A 16,976-nucleotide genomic window follows, 5' to 3' on the forward strand; every position below is an offset into this window, starting at 1 on the left:
ACACTTTGGTTGGGGGCCTGTGGAACCCAGCTTACCTTACAAAGGTTGGGAAATCCCTCTCTCAGCCCCCTAGGCCTCTCTTATGTGTAAGGGCTCTTTCACACAGTCCGCCTCCGTAGGCGGATCCGGATCCGTGCTGCTCAGCTGAGCTGGCGGATGACAGTTTCATCTCTGCTTGCAGTGCGGAGAGGGAGGTGTCACAGCCCCTGCTGCTCTCTATGGGGGATCGGATGAAAGCGGACCGCCTGTCCGCTCTCATCCGATCCCATCCGATCTAATCCCCTGGACGGATGGAAAATAGGGTTTCCATCCGCCCGGATTTCACGGATAGGATACGGATGTCAGTGGACATGTCTCCGCTGACACCCGCTGCCCCATAGGGATGCATGGGGCATCCGATCAGATCCACCAAAAAAACTGACAGGCGGATCTGATCGGAGCGCCTGTGTGAAAGGGGCCTAACTCTGTGTTTAGACTTGTAATAAATGTGTATTGTATTCTCTTTTATCATTGTTGCTGGCAGTCTGGTCTTCCAGTCTGGTTTAAGTGTGCCGAGTTAATTAGCATGTTAGTGAACACTTTTGCAAGGCACTATAGATGAGATTAGCTATGAGTCAGCTGCAACTCATTAGCTAACCATTGTGTGATGTTTTGGGTAAACATTCGGGTCATTGTTCATATAGTGACTGACATACTTCTCAAGTGTATAAAAGTTGCTTTCAGACACATATAAGCTAAGTTCAGGCTAGTTTTTGTATGTAGGGCGGCTGGAATATTTATATATGTTCAAGACTGGAAGAAGCCGTAGACTGACAGAAGCCCACAAGTACAGTGTGGGTCGGAGGTCCCGTCACATATGTGTGTACTAATGCGCATTGTGCCACACATTAACCCTAAGGTAGCCTGTTTGTTTTAAAGACCTGCATAAAACCCCCAAAAAATTTACATTCAGCATTTTAGGCAATGCAAAGCATGTTCGTGTTTTGCCACGCATTGTGTTGCACAGCAAGTGCAATGAGAAGGTGTGTTGGGGTGTCATATAAGAAATTGAAGGTTTAGTCTACAAGGTAGTGTACCTGACATTACTTGATTGTTTTCTTGCATAAAATTGCCTGAAAATCTGATATCACAGAGAAAGTATTCCTATGTTTTTAGGTTCAACAGACACGTGACGTGACTCCACTCTTTGAAGAAATTGAATGTTTATGATACAAGGTATTGTACCTGACATTACTGGATTGTTTTCTTGCAGATTTTTGTAAAGTAGTGAGTGTACAGCTTGTATAACAGTGTACATTTGCTGTTCCCTCAACACAGCCATTCATTTCTAAATTTCTTTGGCAACAAAAGTGAGTACACCCCTAAGTGAAAATGTTGAAATTGGGCCCAATTAGTAAATTTCCCTCCCCGGTGTCATGCGACTCGTTAGTGTTACAAGGTCTCAGGTGTGAATGGGGAGCAGGTGTGTTAAATTTGGTGTTATCGCTCTCACTCTCTCATACTGGTCACTGGAAGTTTAACATGGCACCTCATGGCAAAGAACTCTCTGAGGATCTGAAAAAAAGAATTGTTGCTCTACAAAAAAGATGGCCTAGGCTATAAGAAGACTGTCAAGACCCTGAAACTGAGCTGCAGCATAGTGGCCAAGACCATACAGTGGTTTACCAGGACAGGTTCAACTCAGAACAGGCCTCGCCATGGTCGACCAAAGAAGTCGAGTGCACATGCTCAGCATCATATCCAGAGGCTGTTTTCGATTGCTGCAGAGGTTGAAGGGGTCAGCCTGTCAGTGCTCAGGCCATACGCCGCACACTGCATCAAATTGGTCTACATGGCTGTCGTCCCAGAAGGAAGCCTCTTCTAAAAATGATGCACACCATTATGTTGGGACGGTGTATGATTGTGTGTCTGTGCACGGGGGGATGCGTGCTAGCTCTTAGTTGCCCTCTCCATTTTTAAGTCTTGATGTTTACATCAACTGCGTCTGCTCTCATACATACAAAACGTAGTCTTAGCCATAGTCTTACATACACATATTTTTTTGCGTCTTTCACACTCACACACGTGCGCACATATGTACTGTAGGTTTCTAAATGATTTTCAAGTATTATTGTGGTTTGGTGATCATCAAAGAGAATATTAATTAAATATTAATAATTTTTGATGTACATTTATTCTACAATAGTTATTTCTATAACTGAACAAGATGTCTGCACCACCAGCACGAAAGAAATTGTCTGGTGCTGCTTTCCGAAAGAAAAGAAGGCTCCAAGAAGAAGATACTTCTAAGATGGCTGGATCATTGAATAGGTTCTTTAAACCTGATCCAGTGCAAAAAGCTGTAAGCGAGATGGAGTGCAGAACTACAGAGAATCAAGAAGCTGTAGTAGATGTCGACCCACACCCTTCTACTTCAACTGTGGGCGAACATTCTTTGGGTATAGAAAGTGATACCAACACTGAGGAAGAGAGTTCACAGAAATCAGCATCATCAGAAGATGAAAATGGAAAAAGCACGCCGTTAGACTTCTTTGATCCAGCTGACTGGCCTGATACGCTTACTAGCTCACTAAAAGAAACTATCGTTCTGAAAGGTCCCGCAAAGCCAAAAGAGCACTTTGCATTTCCTAAAGATGCATCCAAGAGACGGTTTACATTAACCCACTATAGACGGCGCCTTGGAAATGGTGAAGTGCATGTTAGAAAGTGGCTGAGTTATTCTCCTAGACTGGACAAAATATTTTGCTTTTGTTGTAAACTCTTTACAACGACGAAAATGAGTCTGACAACGGGAGGCTACAACGATTGGAAAAATGTGTCCCAGTGTCTGGCTACACATGAAATGTCTCCATCTCACCTCACTGCTATGGGAGACTGGACAGAACTGCTAACAAGGCTTGGGTCAGGAAGTACTATTGACCATTCATACCAGAGATTATTGGCAACTGAAACGCAGCACTGGCAGAATGTTCTTCAGCGGCTTGTAGCCATTGTTCAATACCTTGGGAAGCAGTGCTTGGCTTTCAGGGGCAGTAGTGACACACTGTACTCTGAAAACAATGGAAATTACTTGCAACTTGTCGAAATGATTGCAACATTTGATAGTGTGATGCAAAGCCACTTGAAAAAGATACATAATGCAGAAATTCATCATCATTATTTAGGAAAAGACATCCAAAATGAACTAATTGGTTTAATTTCAAAAGAAATACAGAGGCGCATTCTGCGGTTGCTTAAGGATGCCAAGTACTATTCCATTATACTTGACTGCACCCCTGACATCACTCTTGTTGAACAGATGACTATGATTTTCAGGTTTGTATCTGTTAAGCAAGGAGACTCACCAACTGCAAATCCTGAAATACACATTGAGGAAAGATTCCTTGGTTTCCTGCCAGTTCACAACTCATCTGGAGAAGGATTAACAGGGGTAATTTTGAACGAGCTTGAAATGCTGAAGATACCTCTCAGTGATATGAGAGGTCAAGGGTATGACAATGGCTCCAACATGAAGGGCAAGCACTCAGGAGTACAAAAAAGAATCATGGACCTGAACTCACGAGCTTTCTATGTCCCCTGCAGTGCTCATTCCTTAAACCTGGTAGTAAATGATGCTGCTATGTGCTGTAGGGATGCCAGTACATTTTTTGGCATTCTTCAGAAAACATATGTTTTTTTATCAGGTTCAACAAATCGATGGGATGTTCTAAAAAAGCATGTGAGCAAGCTGACAGTTAAGCCGCTATCTGATACTAGATGGTCAAGCAGAATTGATGCTATTCGGCCATTTAGGTTCCATGTTGGAGAAGTGTATGACACCTTAATTGAAATCGGAGGTGATATGAATTTTGCTGCTCTTGCAAGAATCGAGGCTTCATCCTTGGCAAAAGAGCTAAACAAGTTTAAATTCTTGTGTCTTATCATCCTTTGGTTTAACATATTAAGTCGAATTAATTCTGTCAGCAAAGTTCTTCAAAGCCCGTCAATGTACTTGCCAGATGTTGTGGAACTTTTGGAATCAATCAAGACATTTTTTCAATCTTATCGGACAGATGAAGGTTTTGAGGATTTACTTAAAGAAGCAGGAGAGCTAGCAGTGGAAATGGAAATCGACCCAGTGTTTCCCCCTCAAGTGCACCAGCCGAGGAAAAAAAAAAGGTTGTTTTTGTATGAGGTTCCAGATGATCCTATCTTGGATCCTAAAAATAAATTTAAAGTGGAATGTTTCTTCACAATATTAGACACAACAATAAAATCTGTGCACGAAAGATATGAACAGCTGAAATTTCATTCCACACATTTTCAATTTTTGTATGACATCCACAAGCTAAAAGATGTTCAAAAAGAAGAACTTCTGAAGTTCTGCATGGAATTGCAGAATGTTTTAACCGATGCAAAATCAAAGGAGTCTGATGTAGATGGAAGGCAACTGTGTGAAGAACTTGCTGTCTTGGCTCCTGTTATAAAACCTCCAATGACACCTGTTGATATTTTGGCCTACGCAGTGAGGAATGGATTTGCTCCAAATGTGGCAATTGCACTTCGAATTATGTTAACCCTACCAATCACTGTTGCCACAGGTGAGCGAAGCTTTTCAAAGCTGAAAATTATAAAAAATTATCTGCGTTCTTCAATGTCCCAAGAACGGCTTGTGGGACTTGCCATGATTTCAATAGAGAATCGGACGGCACAGGAGATTGACTTTGAAACATTACTGAAGGACTTTGCAAATGCCAAAGCAAGAAAAGTAAAATTTATTTAGATTGAATAACTGTTTGAAAGTATTTATGTTATTTAAGCTGTTTATGAAGTTGTTGAAGCTGTTTACAAAGTTATTTAGCACTTAAATTGTATGGTGCATTTATATAGTTATTTTGCTACGTGTTTGGAGTTCTTTGAATGACCATAGGATTTCTATTGTTGCACTTATATTATGCAAGTATACCACTAGAATAAAAATGAGTGGCGTGTATTTTTCTCTTAACAACTATATGTTGTATTGCACTTTCAGAATGTTTTGTATTAAACTATTAAAATTTGCACTTTATTTTACATTATGGCTTTTTGTGCTTTTGGGGGGGGGGGGGCGGCAATTTTTATTTTGCCTAGGGCGCCAAAAATCCTTGCACCGGCCCTGGGTGGCTAAAATCTGATGGAAGATCCCAACTGCTGCACAGAGTAATCACAGAGATGATGGTCACTGATAACCAGCCATTTACAATGGTGTCTGACTCTGTATTTAAGCGGTTGATGTCCATAGTTGAGCCAAAGTACACACTGAAGAGTGACAAGTTTTATCGAACTGAAATGCTGCAAAAAATTCACCAAAAGGTTGTTGACAAAGTAAAGACTATGCTGCAACCAGAGAATGCTGGCAACTCACTCTCATTCACGACGGACTGCTGGTCAGGACAAACAGAATCACTAATGAGTCTTACATGCCACTTCATTGACAGCGGATGGACAAGAAGGCATTTGGTATTGAATACAAAAGTGATGCAAGGATCCCACACTGGGGAGTACATTAGAGAAATGTTTCTAGGCATGCTAGAAGAATGGGGAATCAGCGAAGACCAAGTGATGCTTGTGCTTCGAGACAGTGGAGCGAACATGGTTGAAGGTATGAAACTTGCTGAAGTGTCAGACCTCAGTTGCATGGCACACACCCTCCAACTGGTGGTAAATGATGCTCTGTCAAACCAAGTGTGCAGGCCATTTCCACCATTCTGTTCTTGCCAAGCAGCAACTGAGGTGCATTCAGGAAGACCTTGGCCTACCCAAAAACAACCTGATACAGGCTGTTCCAACACGATGGAACTCAACGCTACAAATGTTACAAAGGATACTGGAGCAGAAGCGAGCTCTCACTATATATTCTGGTGAATATGGACTTGGAGGACATTCTTGTCCTACTGCCGATCAGTGGGACATAGTAGTCAACATTATAGAGACGCTCCTACCCATTGAGGAAGTGACACAGGAGGTGAGTCATTACGACTCATCTGTTTCCTCTGTGATCCCATGTGTGAGAGTCCTGAAGATGCTTCTTCAACAGAATGAAGGACCCAACACACGTGGTATCAAAGCATGTAGGCAGGCCATGAGGGACAGCCTCGCCAAAAGGTTTGAGAAGCCTGAGGAGAATAAAAATGTTGTGTTTGCAAGTCTTTTGGATCCTCGATACAAGAACCATCCTTTCTCTTCTGATGATGTATTGGCCAAGGCAAAACAATGGCTGACAGAAGATATTCGACAGGAGGTGCAGGAGGTTCCTGACGAAAAGAAAAGTCAAGAAGAGAAGGTTTCTAATGTGGAAGAGCAGGATGCAGGAGAAAAATGTCCCAAAAGACAACGGACAGAAGAGAAAATTCATTGTGGTGAAATAGATGCAATGTTCAATGTTATATTTGGGCCTCATGCAGAGGATTCATCAGAATCGGCAATAATGAGTCTGGATGATGAACTTCATCTCAATTTGAAGGAACCAGTAATTGACAGAAGAAGTGGTGATCCTCTTCAGTGGTGGAAAGAAAGTGAGGCATGCTACAAAAGACTTGCTTCTCATGCTAGAAGATACCTTTCTGCTCCTCCTTCCTCAGTACCAAATGAGCGTGTTTTTAGTGAAATGGCAGCAATTTATGAAAAGAAAAGAAGCCGTTTAACTGGTGAACATGCTGAAATGTTCTGCTTTCTGCACTATAATATTGTTCTACTTAACTGGGAGTATTAATTTGAAAGTGTAGTAGTAGTGTCTGTCCACCAGTCCACTGAGTCTGTCCAATCCACTGTCTAGCTTGTGTCTATCTATTTTTTTTAGCAGTTTTGCGCTGACTGTGCTGCGCTGCAGTCAGTGCAAAACTGCTAGAAAAAAAATAGACAGTGGATTGGAGTCAGTGGTCTACTGCTACAGTAGTGCGCCACTCACTGCTGCAATAAATTGAAATCACTATTGCGGTAGTGATTTAAAATTATTGCAGTGAGTGAGTGCCCTACTGTAGCAGTAGTCCACTGACTCCAGTCCAATCCACTGTGTAGCTGTTGCCTTGCTTTTTTTCTAGCAGTTTTGCACTGACTGCAGTAGTTGCAGTGAGTGCCATACTGCTGAGGTAGTCCTCCACTGACTCCAGTCCAATCCACTGTGTATGTGTAGCTGTTGTTGCCTAGCTTTTTTCTAGCAGTTTTGCACTGACTTCAGTATTTGCAGTGAGTGCCATACTGCAGAAGTAGTCCACTGACTCCAGTCCAATCCACTGTGTAGCTGTTGTGTTGCCTAGCTTTTTTTCTAGCAGTTTTGCACTGACTGCAGTAGTTGCAGTGAGTGCCATACTGTGCAGAGGTATTCCACTGACTCCAGTCCAATCCACTGTGTAGTTGTTACCTTGCTTTTTTCTAGCAGTTTGGCACTGACTGCTGTAGTTGCAGTGAGTGCCATACTGCAGACTGCAGAGACAGTCCACTGACTCCAGTCCAATCCACTGTGTAGCTGTTGCCTTGCTTTGTTTCTAGCAGTTTTGCACTGACTGCAGTAGTTGCAGTGAGTGCCATACTGTGCAGAGGTAGTCCACTGACTCCAGTCCAATCCACTGTGTAGTTGTTACCTTGCTTTTTTCTAGCAGTTTGGCACTGACTGCAGTAGTTGCAGTGAGTGCCATACTGCAGAGGTAGTCCTCCACTGACTCCAATCCAATCCACTGTGTAGCTGTTGCCTAGCTTGCTTTTTTCTAGCAGTTTTGCACTGACTGCACTGCAGTAGTGAATTAAAATTATTGCACTTGAGTCAACTACTGCAGCAATTGTGCATCAGATGATGTGAAACGTTTTCCTATCAGTTTTTATGCAGTTAAGGTGTGAAGAATGAGCACTTAATGTTAAAAATGTTATCAAATAAAGATTTACATGTTCAGAGATTTGTGTCAAAATTTTTGTTTTTTGTTTGCAAAATTTCATGTGTGAAAATATCGGCCAATATCGGTGTGCGATCGGCAAAATATCAGTATCGGCAACGAAAAAACGATATCGTTCGATCACTACTCCTTACTAATCATCTCCTGATGACATTCATTGCATTCCAACATTCCTAATTTTAGAGGGATAGTATTAATAGTTTAGGTCTTTCCAGGTTGGAAGGGGAGCATGTTCTGGTTATATATATATATTTCTAGGGGATACACAGGCAGGGGGATACACAGGCAGGGGGTTGCACAGGCGGGGATTGCATTGGCAACTATCATCTTGGATAAAGTATTAATATTGGATTAAGTATTACACTTCGGCTCAGCACTATCTAAAAAGCTCTTCTCTATCCCTCCACAGGTAATCTATGCTGCTTTCAAAATCCACCTTTAACTGAAATAGAATCCTTGTTTCTAATTTGCTCAATGGTAATCTATGCTGCTTTCAAAATCTTTACCTCTGTCCATAGAACACTGATGTTTATTTTGCTTTCTCTTGTCTATACCTAAATTACCAGCTGTCCTTATCTTTATTACTCTGCCATTCTGCTCTCTTGCTATGTCTTGTAGTCTGTCTTTGGTGTGAGAAGTTTATTCTGTTAGCCATGTGTCCCTCCTATGCAATCCTAATTGATTAATTGGCAATACCTCCACCCAACTCAGTATAAATCTAAGCCCTTTCTAGGGGTTGCCTAGGCGGGGATTGCATTGGCAACTATCATCTTGGATAAAGTATTAATATTGGATTAAGTATTACACTTCGGCTCAGCACTTCAGCGAATGCACAAAGCATACAACTGCAAGCCAATAGACAGACTACAGATGACCTGAGTCTCTATACAACTTTTCCATCTCACATTCAGTCTACTTCTCAATCTCACCACCCTGTATTATGCAATCCCTAACTCTCCTTCTCATGTTTGCATCCTCTCTCCTAAAACTTTCTCTCCTTTACCCCTCTTCACGTCCCACAGCTTGTATATATCACCCTCACTCCTATCCTCACCTTTATACTGCACTCATCAACTCCTGCTGATTCTGAACCCACACACCAATAAAACCTACAGGACACTGAGATGTATCCCCCCTCATAAATCTTACTCCCATATCACCTCCCTCACCCTTCTGCTTCTCCTAACCTATGGAGATATTTCCCCAAATCCTGGACCACCATCATCTACCTTTGGCAAACATACCCGTCACCCCCTATCCTCTGACACCAGCCGAAATCTGGTTTCTATTCCTCTTCTGCCTAGAGCCAACCTCCCCTTCTCCTGTGCCCTCTGGAATGCCCGCTCTGTTTGCAACAAGCTCACCTCTGTCCATGACCTATTTATCACAAGCTCCTTCAACCTGCTTGCAATTACTGAGACCTGGCTTCAAGAATCTGACTCTCCTTCTCCTGCTGCCCTCTCCCATGGTGGCCTCCTGTGGACTCACTCTCCCAGGCCCAGTGGACGGAAAGGAGGTGGGGTTGGAATTCTGCTTTCCCCTCAAAGCACTTTTCAGGTTCTTCATCCACCGCCTTCTCTGTCTCTCTCCTCATTTGAAGCTCACTGTATTCGTCTATTTTCTCCAGTTTCGTTGAGAATTGCTGTGATCTATCGGCCTCCTGGACCAGTATCAGGCTTCCTTGATGACTTCTCTGCCTGGCTACCCTACTTTCTCTCTTCTGAAATTCCCACAATCATTCTTGGAGACTTCAACATCCCTGTTAATCTTACACTCCTGCTACTTCTAAACTTTTGAGCTTAACCTCCTCTTTTGACCTAAAACAATGGACACATGCTTCTACACACTCTAATGGCAACAGTCTTGACCTCATGTTCTCTTACCTATGCACTCCTCGCAACCTCTTCAACATTCCATTCCCTCTCTCTGATCACCACCTCATTAGTTTCAGTCTCTCCTTGTCCTCCTCCTTACCTTCCAGCTACTGAACAATTACCCGTAAAAACATTCACCATCTTAACCCTTAACTTCTTTTTTCTGCTACAGATTGTCTCTTCAACACAATTTCATCCCTTTCCTGCCCCAACATGGCCACTTCTGTCTACAACAGTTCACTGTCATCTACCCTGGATGCCTTGGCCCCCCTCTCTACACACAGAATAAGGCCCCGACCGCTACAACCCTGGCAGACAGACAATACCAGAAGCCTCGAAAAACGCAGTTGCGCTTGTGATGAACGCCCATTTGCTGGAACGTTCACCAAGGGCTAATGGAGGAGTGTGGAGGCCAGCCTCCTGCCCACGGATTATGGGCCCTAGCTTGTAGGGGAGTGCACCTCTGTGTGGGGGTATATGCTGGGGGACAATGGGAGTAGTGTTGCTTTGGACTCAAATCCATGTCACCCCAAGATACAGACTCAGACTGGGATCAATGTTACAGGCCTAAAGCTGCCTGTTGCAGCAGAGGACTTCTCCACACATTGAGGTCTAAAGAGATGCTAATGACGTCTACTGTGCGGATGTGTATTGACAGTTATAATAAGGTGTGTTGAAGGTGGAGACGTGCAGTCTGGGAGCCTATGTCTTCTGCTTTCATCTGTTTAGAGGTGAGGTGTGTTCAAGCTTCTAGGAATGTGTATTTGGCTATGTTTTGGGTTTGTTGAATTAATTATGATAATGTTGCAATGTCACCTGTGTCTGTCCAGATGGCCAGGTATGTTAATTGCTGGATATATATTGCAAGTGAGTTGGTGAATAAAAGGTCATTTGTTTTACCCTTCATTGAGCTTCGGCTGTTTGGGGGGAATTGAGGGGCCAGGTCACTGCATCACGTGAGATTCTGGAGACTTAAGACAAAAATACTTGGTCCAAGTATTGGGGATCTGTTACAGCGCTCTTGAGCGTCTGTGGCGTAAGACTAAGTCACAGCAAGATTTCAGCCAATATAAATCTGCCCTCCAAAAATACAGTTCCTGCCTCCACACTGCCAAACAGACCTACTTTATCACTCTCATTAACACCCTCTCACACAGTCCCCATCAACTCTTTTAGACCTTCAACGCTCTACTTCGTCCTCCGTTGCTTCCACCCACTAACTTACTCACTGCCCAAGAGATTGCCAATCACTTCAAAAATAAGATTGATACAATTTTGAAGAGATCTTTACACTACAGATATCTCCCTCACTTTACACACCTTGTCCTCCTGCACAATCAATACTTCCCTTGTTTAACCCAACTACTGTAGAGGAAGTCACTAAAATTTTTCTAATGCCCACCTAACTTCCTGCCCCCTGGACCCTGTTCCTTCTCAGATACTACGGTCACCCTCTGACTCTATCCTACACTCTTTAACTCATATCTTCAACCTCTCCCTCCACTGGCATCTTCCCCAACTCTCTAAAACATGCGCTAGTAACTCCCATACCAAAGAAAGCCTCACTAGACCCCACCAATCTTAATAACTTAAGACCCATCTCCTTACTCCCTTTTGCTTCCAAACTCCTTGAACGTTTAGTCTACAACCGCCTGAGCAAGCACCTCATTGAGAATAACCTTCTTGATCCCCTTTAGTCTGGATTTCGCCGGCAACACTCCACAGAAACTTCTCTCCTAAAACTTACAAATGACTTACTAATAGCTAAAACCAATGGTCACTACTCAATACTCTTACTCTTGGGCCTCTCTGCTGCCTTTGATACTGTTAACCACCCCCTCCTTCTCAAAAAACTCAGTTTGTTCGGTCTCCGTGGCTGTGCTCTCCATTGGTTCGAATCTTACCTATCTCACCGCACCTTCAGTGTCACTTACAATTCCACTTACTCCCCTGCAACTCCTCTTACTGTTGGGGTCCCCCAAGATTCTGTCCTTGGACTTCTACCATTCTTAATCTATATCTCCTCCCTGGGTCAGCTAATAGCCTCCCATGGCTTCCACTACCATTTCTATGCTGATGACACCCAAATCTACCTCTCTACCCCTCAGCTCACCCCATCAGTCTCCTCCCTCATCACTGATCTACTAACAGACATATCAGCCTGGATGTCTCACCACTTCCTCAAACTGAATCTATCTAAAACCGAGCTCATAATATTTCCTCCTCTACGTGCCCCTTCCCCGGAATTCTCTGTCAAGATCAATGGCACAACTATCAGTCCTTCCACACATGCCAGGGTGCTAGGGGTAACCCTTGACTCTGCACAGTCCTTTCAGGCTCACATCCAATCCCTGTCCAAATCATGCCGCCTTAACCTCCGCAAAATGGCTAGAATACGGCCCTTTTTAACCAACGACACCGCCAAGCTTTTAATTCACGCCCTGGTTATCTCTCGTCTCGACTATTGCAACTCCCTCCTCATTGGATTACCTTTACATAGATTATCGCCCCTTCAATCCATAATAAATGCTGCTGCAAGACTTATCCACCTTACCAACCATTCAGTGTCCTCCACCCCTCTCTGCCAATCCCTTCACTGGCTTCCACCCTCTCTGCCAATCCCTTCACTGGCTTCCACCCTCTCTGCCAATCCCTTCACTGGCTTCCACTCACCCAACGAAAAAAATTCAAAGTGCTAACAATAGTTTACAAAGCCATCCACAACTCTGCCCCCAGCTCATCGCTAACCTGATCTCAAAATATCAACCAAGCCGCTCTCTTCAGTCCTCCCAAGACCTCCTGCTCTCTAGCTCCCTTGTCACCTCTTCCCATGCTCGCCTCCAGGATTTCTCCAGAGCTTCTCCCATTCTTTGGAACTCTCTACCCCAATCTGTCCGATTGTCCCCTAATCTATCCATCTTTAGACGATCCCTGAAAACCCTTCTCTTTAAAGAAGCCTATCCGGCTTCTAACTAATAACACTGTTTCACTTTCTTCATCAGCTCATCCCCCACAGCTATTACCTTTTGTATCAATTGACCCCTTCTTTTAGATTGTAAGCTCTAACGAGCAGGGCCCTCTGATTCCTTTTGTTCCAAATTGTATTATAACTGTAATGTCTGCCTTCATTTTGTTAAGCGCTGTGCAAACTGTTGGCGCTATATAAATCCTGTATAATAATAATAATAATATAGGGTGGAGCGGGAAAAGACCAATGGGAGGGGTTTAACCACTTAACCACCGGAGGATTTTGCTGTCTTATGTCTGGGCCACTTTTTGCGATTCGGCACTGTGCGACTTTAACTGACAATTGCGCGGTCGTGCAACGTCGTACCCAAACGAAATTTACATCCTTTTTTTCCCACAAACAGAGCTTTCTTTTGGTGGTATTTTATTACCTGTGCAAATTTTACTTTTTGCGCTATAAACAAAAAAATAGCGTCAATTTTGAAAAAATAACAATATTTTTCACATTTTTTTATATGAAATTCCCCCCCCAAAAAAATGTAAAAATCTAATTTTTTTTAAATTTTTGGCCAATTTGTTTTCTGCTACCTATGTTTGGTAAAAAAAATCACAATAGGCGTATTTTGATTGGTTTGCGCGAAAGTTATTGCGTTTACTAACTAAGGGAAAGATTTCTGTCATTTTTGGTGTTTTTTTTTAACGAGTAATGGCGGCGATCTGCGATTTTTTTGCAGGACTACGACATTGCGGTGGACAGATCGGACCCTTGACTGACATTTTTGACACTTTTGGGGTTACCAGGGACATTACTGCAGTAATCAGTGCTATATATATGCACTGTTACTGTAAAAATGACACTGGCAGGGAAGGGGTTAATTTTATTGGAGAGGGAGGGGTTAATGTATGCCTGGTGCTTACTGACATGTGTGGGGGGAGGTGACTGAGTGACACAGGGACAGATTGCATGTTCAGCTATGCTGAACCCTACAATCAGACCCTGCCTGTCACTTAGGAGATCCGCCCGCTTTGTTTACACAAGCGGGCGGATCTCCAGACTCGATTCCCCGACGATCAGGGAAGAGCGGCGGTGATCACCGCCTCTCCTTCCCTGGCCCGACTCCCGCTGTGACTGAAAACAGCGGGAGCGAGCCTCCGGCGGTGCGCGAGCGCCGCCCACAAGGGGAGGAGTCCAGCGACGTAGGTCTACGTCGCTGGACGATAACGAGCCACTTTGCCACAGTATAGTCCCAATGACTGGTCGGCAAGTGGTTAATATCTCAGATGTTAATTCTGAAACCTTGGTAAGTAAGCCATTGGTCAAATCTATACTTTCAGTAACTGTCCATCTTTTGCTACATACCGACAACGTACATTTCCATCTGAAATAATCCTGAAATTATGTATGCAGTGCAGACAGTGCAGCTTGCATCATTGCTGAATGACTATATTGATAAAATTGTAGGAATAACAAAATAAATATAATTATTACCAGTAAAGCTATAGGACATGACCCAGACATCTTTATCCAAAAGTTGTTGAACCCAGTGAGATCCCGGGGAGACGGTCACCTCCAGCCAGGAGTATTTCAGTGTCTTGAAATCATTGTCATTCCAGGTGGTGTTTGGCATAAGTGAGATTCCATCTACCACTATACCTGACATTTGGCCACTAACAGTGACTACAAGCAGATTGGTCGTAATTCCAGTGGAAGCATAAACTACCTGGGAATTCTCTAGGTCTGTGGTGGCCACCACATTGGACATGAAGGGAGTTAGGGTTGTGTTTGCCTTATTGGAAATTCCAGAACAGACAAACATGACCATCACATCATGATCGGCAGTTATCCAGAGAGCATTTGTATTCATTTTCTGCACAAAACTGTCTCCTCTTGAAAGACTTTTAAAGGCCACCCTCTCAGACCCATTATACACATTCAGATTTGTTCCTTGAGAAGCCATCACCATAATTACATCATCATTCCGTGGCTGGACAGACAGTGGCGGCAAAACAAACAATCTTCCCCAGCTAGTTTCAGGGGGCAGCTGCTCATAGATGTAGCCATATAAGTACATTGGATATTTCTGGTAATCTTGATGGCCACTCAGAACAGCGACGGGTTTATTGGCTTGTATGAAAGATCCCGAGAGGTCACCACCAAGCAGCTGGAACTGGACGCCTTGGTAGGGTGAGAGCTGGAAACTTGTTGAGCTCCCAGATGACCAGGACTGGCCCTTGAATGTGACAGTGCCACCATATAATGTCACTGTGATAGAATTTGCCTGGTCCAAGTTTAATATGGCAAATTGAGCATTGCTTGGAAAGGCTGAGATGGGTGTGATGACATAGTATTGTTTGTCTAGAAGATCCACTGGGTAGATGTATGACCAGTCATAGCCACCATTCCTCCAGACCTTGGAGATGACAGATATACTGCTATTGGATGAAATCACAATGACTCCTGCAGAGGAGATAGAACTCCCATTGAGCATGACACTGGTTGGAATAGCAAGGTTGACCATTTCACCCTGCTGGAGGGTAACGCTCTGGAAGAAGTTGGTACCCTGTATTGTTACATTGACCATAGCACAACAGTCAATCCCATTCAGAATGAGCTCAAACTGGCTGCTTCCCAATGGAGAAGCTTCCATGAAAGCGGTGACAAAGATCTTGCCACTGTAGAGAGTGGATGACCCTACAGAGGAGAGAAAAATGAGGACTATACATTAGTGACTGCACTCACAACATATGCTAGAGATGGAACAGGAATAGAAGGTGGCAAGGCCAAAATAAAGGATGAGTCCATTCAAAATAATATTTCAGTTTTCTTGTGGAATCTTTAGTGGAAAGTTAGACCACCTGACAGTTTCTTCTATATCTCGTATAGCAGTATGGAGTTCCCTGGTCTGTGCCCATTATGAGGGGTTCCAACCATCCCTGTGCTGAGTTCCTGGGTCTGTACACCTAGGGTGCTAATGATAAGGGCTTCCACTATCCTTGCACTGAGTTCCTGGGTCTGAAAACCTGTTGTGCTCATTATAAGGGGTTTCCACCATCATTGTGCTGTGTGCCTGGGTTTGTACACCTGCTTTTTTCATTGTGAGGGGTTCTTACCATCCCTGTGCTGTGTTCCAGGATCTGTACACCAGCTGGGCTCATTATATGGTGGTCCCACCATTCCTGTGCTTAGTTCCCAGCTGTGAACATCTGTGGTGTCCATTATGAGGGGTTTCCACTTCCCTGTGCTGTGTTCCCAGGTCTGTACACCTGCTGTGCCCATTACAAAAGGATTCCCGCCATCCCTGTGCCAAGTTCCCGGGTCTGTACACCTGCTGTGCCCATTATTAAGGGTTTCCACCATCTCCGTGTTGAGTTTCTAGGCTCTGTATACTAGCTGGACCCATTTTAAGAGATGGCCCACATTTCTCGCCACTATGATCCTAAAAATATTTCAGCCAACTCCACCAATAACTAAAATACAGCTTTGGTATAGGCTGACACTTTAGTGGAAACCAGTCATGAAAGAACAATGGAGGCCTGCAATGCTGACCTCTCCTTGTTAAGTATAATGTTGGAGGGCCCCTCTAAGGTTTTATCTCTTCTTAAGACTGGCCAATGTCTTTCAAAGATCTCGAAGATTCGCACAATAAAAAAAAAAAATCTCAATAAAAATAATCAAACAAAAATAAATCTTAAACATTGTAAAAAGATTCCCCTTGGATTAAATATATATTAGCAGACTCTTCCTTCATTAAATCTATAAAGGTATACTATGTGTGTAGAATATTTTGGCACCTTACGTTCTGGTGGATGAGCCCCAACAGAAGAGGATATGATCCATCTAAGAAATGTAACGAATGTAGAGTGAATGCATATCATGGAGGAAAGAGGATGGAAGAAGAACCCACAATTACCTCTTTTGTGTCTCATCACCCCAAACATGTGGTGTACCTCCTGCAGTGCTTGTGTGGCTTACCGAACATTGGTAAAAACATGCTGATACTGCAGGCTAAGATTAAATTACACAAAGAACAATAAGAAAGATATAAAACCCATTACCTCTCATTTCACCTCTCTGAATTCCACAATAAGACCCAAAGACCCAAGAATAGAGATAACACAGCCACATGCTGAACATAAAGAAGAGAATTCTGGAAAATGAGCTGAGTAGAAGGAAGAGGCTCCACAAGAAGAAGACCTGGGTAGAAGGAAGAGGCTCCATGAGAAGAAGACC

General features: G+C 43.4%; 2 protein-coding genes across 2 annotated transcripts in view; one reads left to right on the forward strand and one right to left on the reverse strand.

The window, feature by feature from the left end:
• The window catches only part of LOC309550858 (IgGFc-binding protein-like), a gene marked incomplete at both ends in the record, with an annotated part of 36,576 nt that extends 20,614 nt beyond the window's left edge, over positions 1 to 15,962 (reverse strand). Inside the window, 2 exons of the mRNA XM_082251221.1 lie at positions 14,235 to 15,437; positions 15,857 to 15,962. Of these exons, the coding sequence (XP_082107347.1) occupies positions 14,235 to 15,437; positions 15,857 to 15,962 (1,309 nt within the window). The remainder of the gene's footprint in view (positions 1 to 14,234; positions 15,438 to 15,856) is intronic.
• On the forward strand, positions 5,611 to 9,701 carry LOC309549496 (uncharacterized protein; the record flags this gene model as incomplete). The annotated part of the gene is made up of 2 exons (XM_082249830.1): positions 5,611 to 5,639; positions 9,020 to 9,701. 2 exons carry the CDS (start codon positions 5,611 to 5,613, stop codon positions 9,699 to 9,701), a joined length of 711 nt encoding a protein of 236 aa, XP_082105956.1.
• Positions 15,963 to 16,976: the final 1,014 nt, after the last annotated feature.

Source organism: Pelophylax lessonae (assembly GCF_965119305.1).
Source record: "Pelophylax lessonae genome assembly, chromosome: 1".
NCBI lineage: Eukaryota > Metazoa > Chordata > Amphibia > Anura > Ranidae > Pelophylax > Pelophylax lessonae.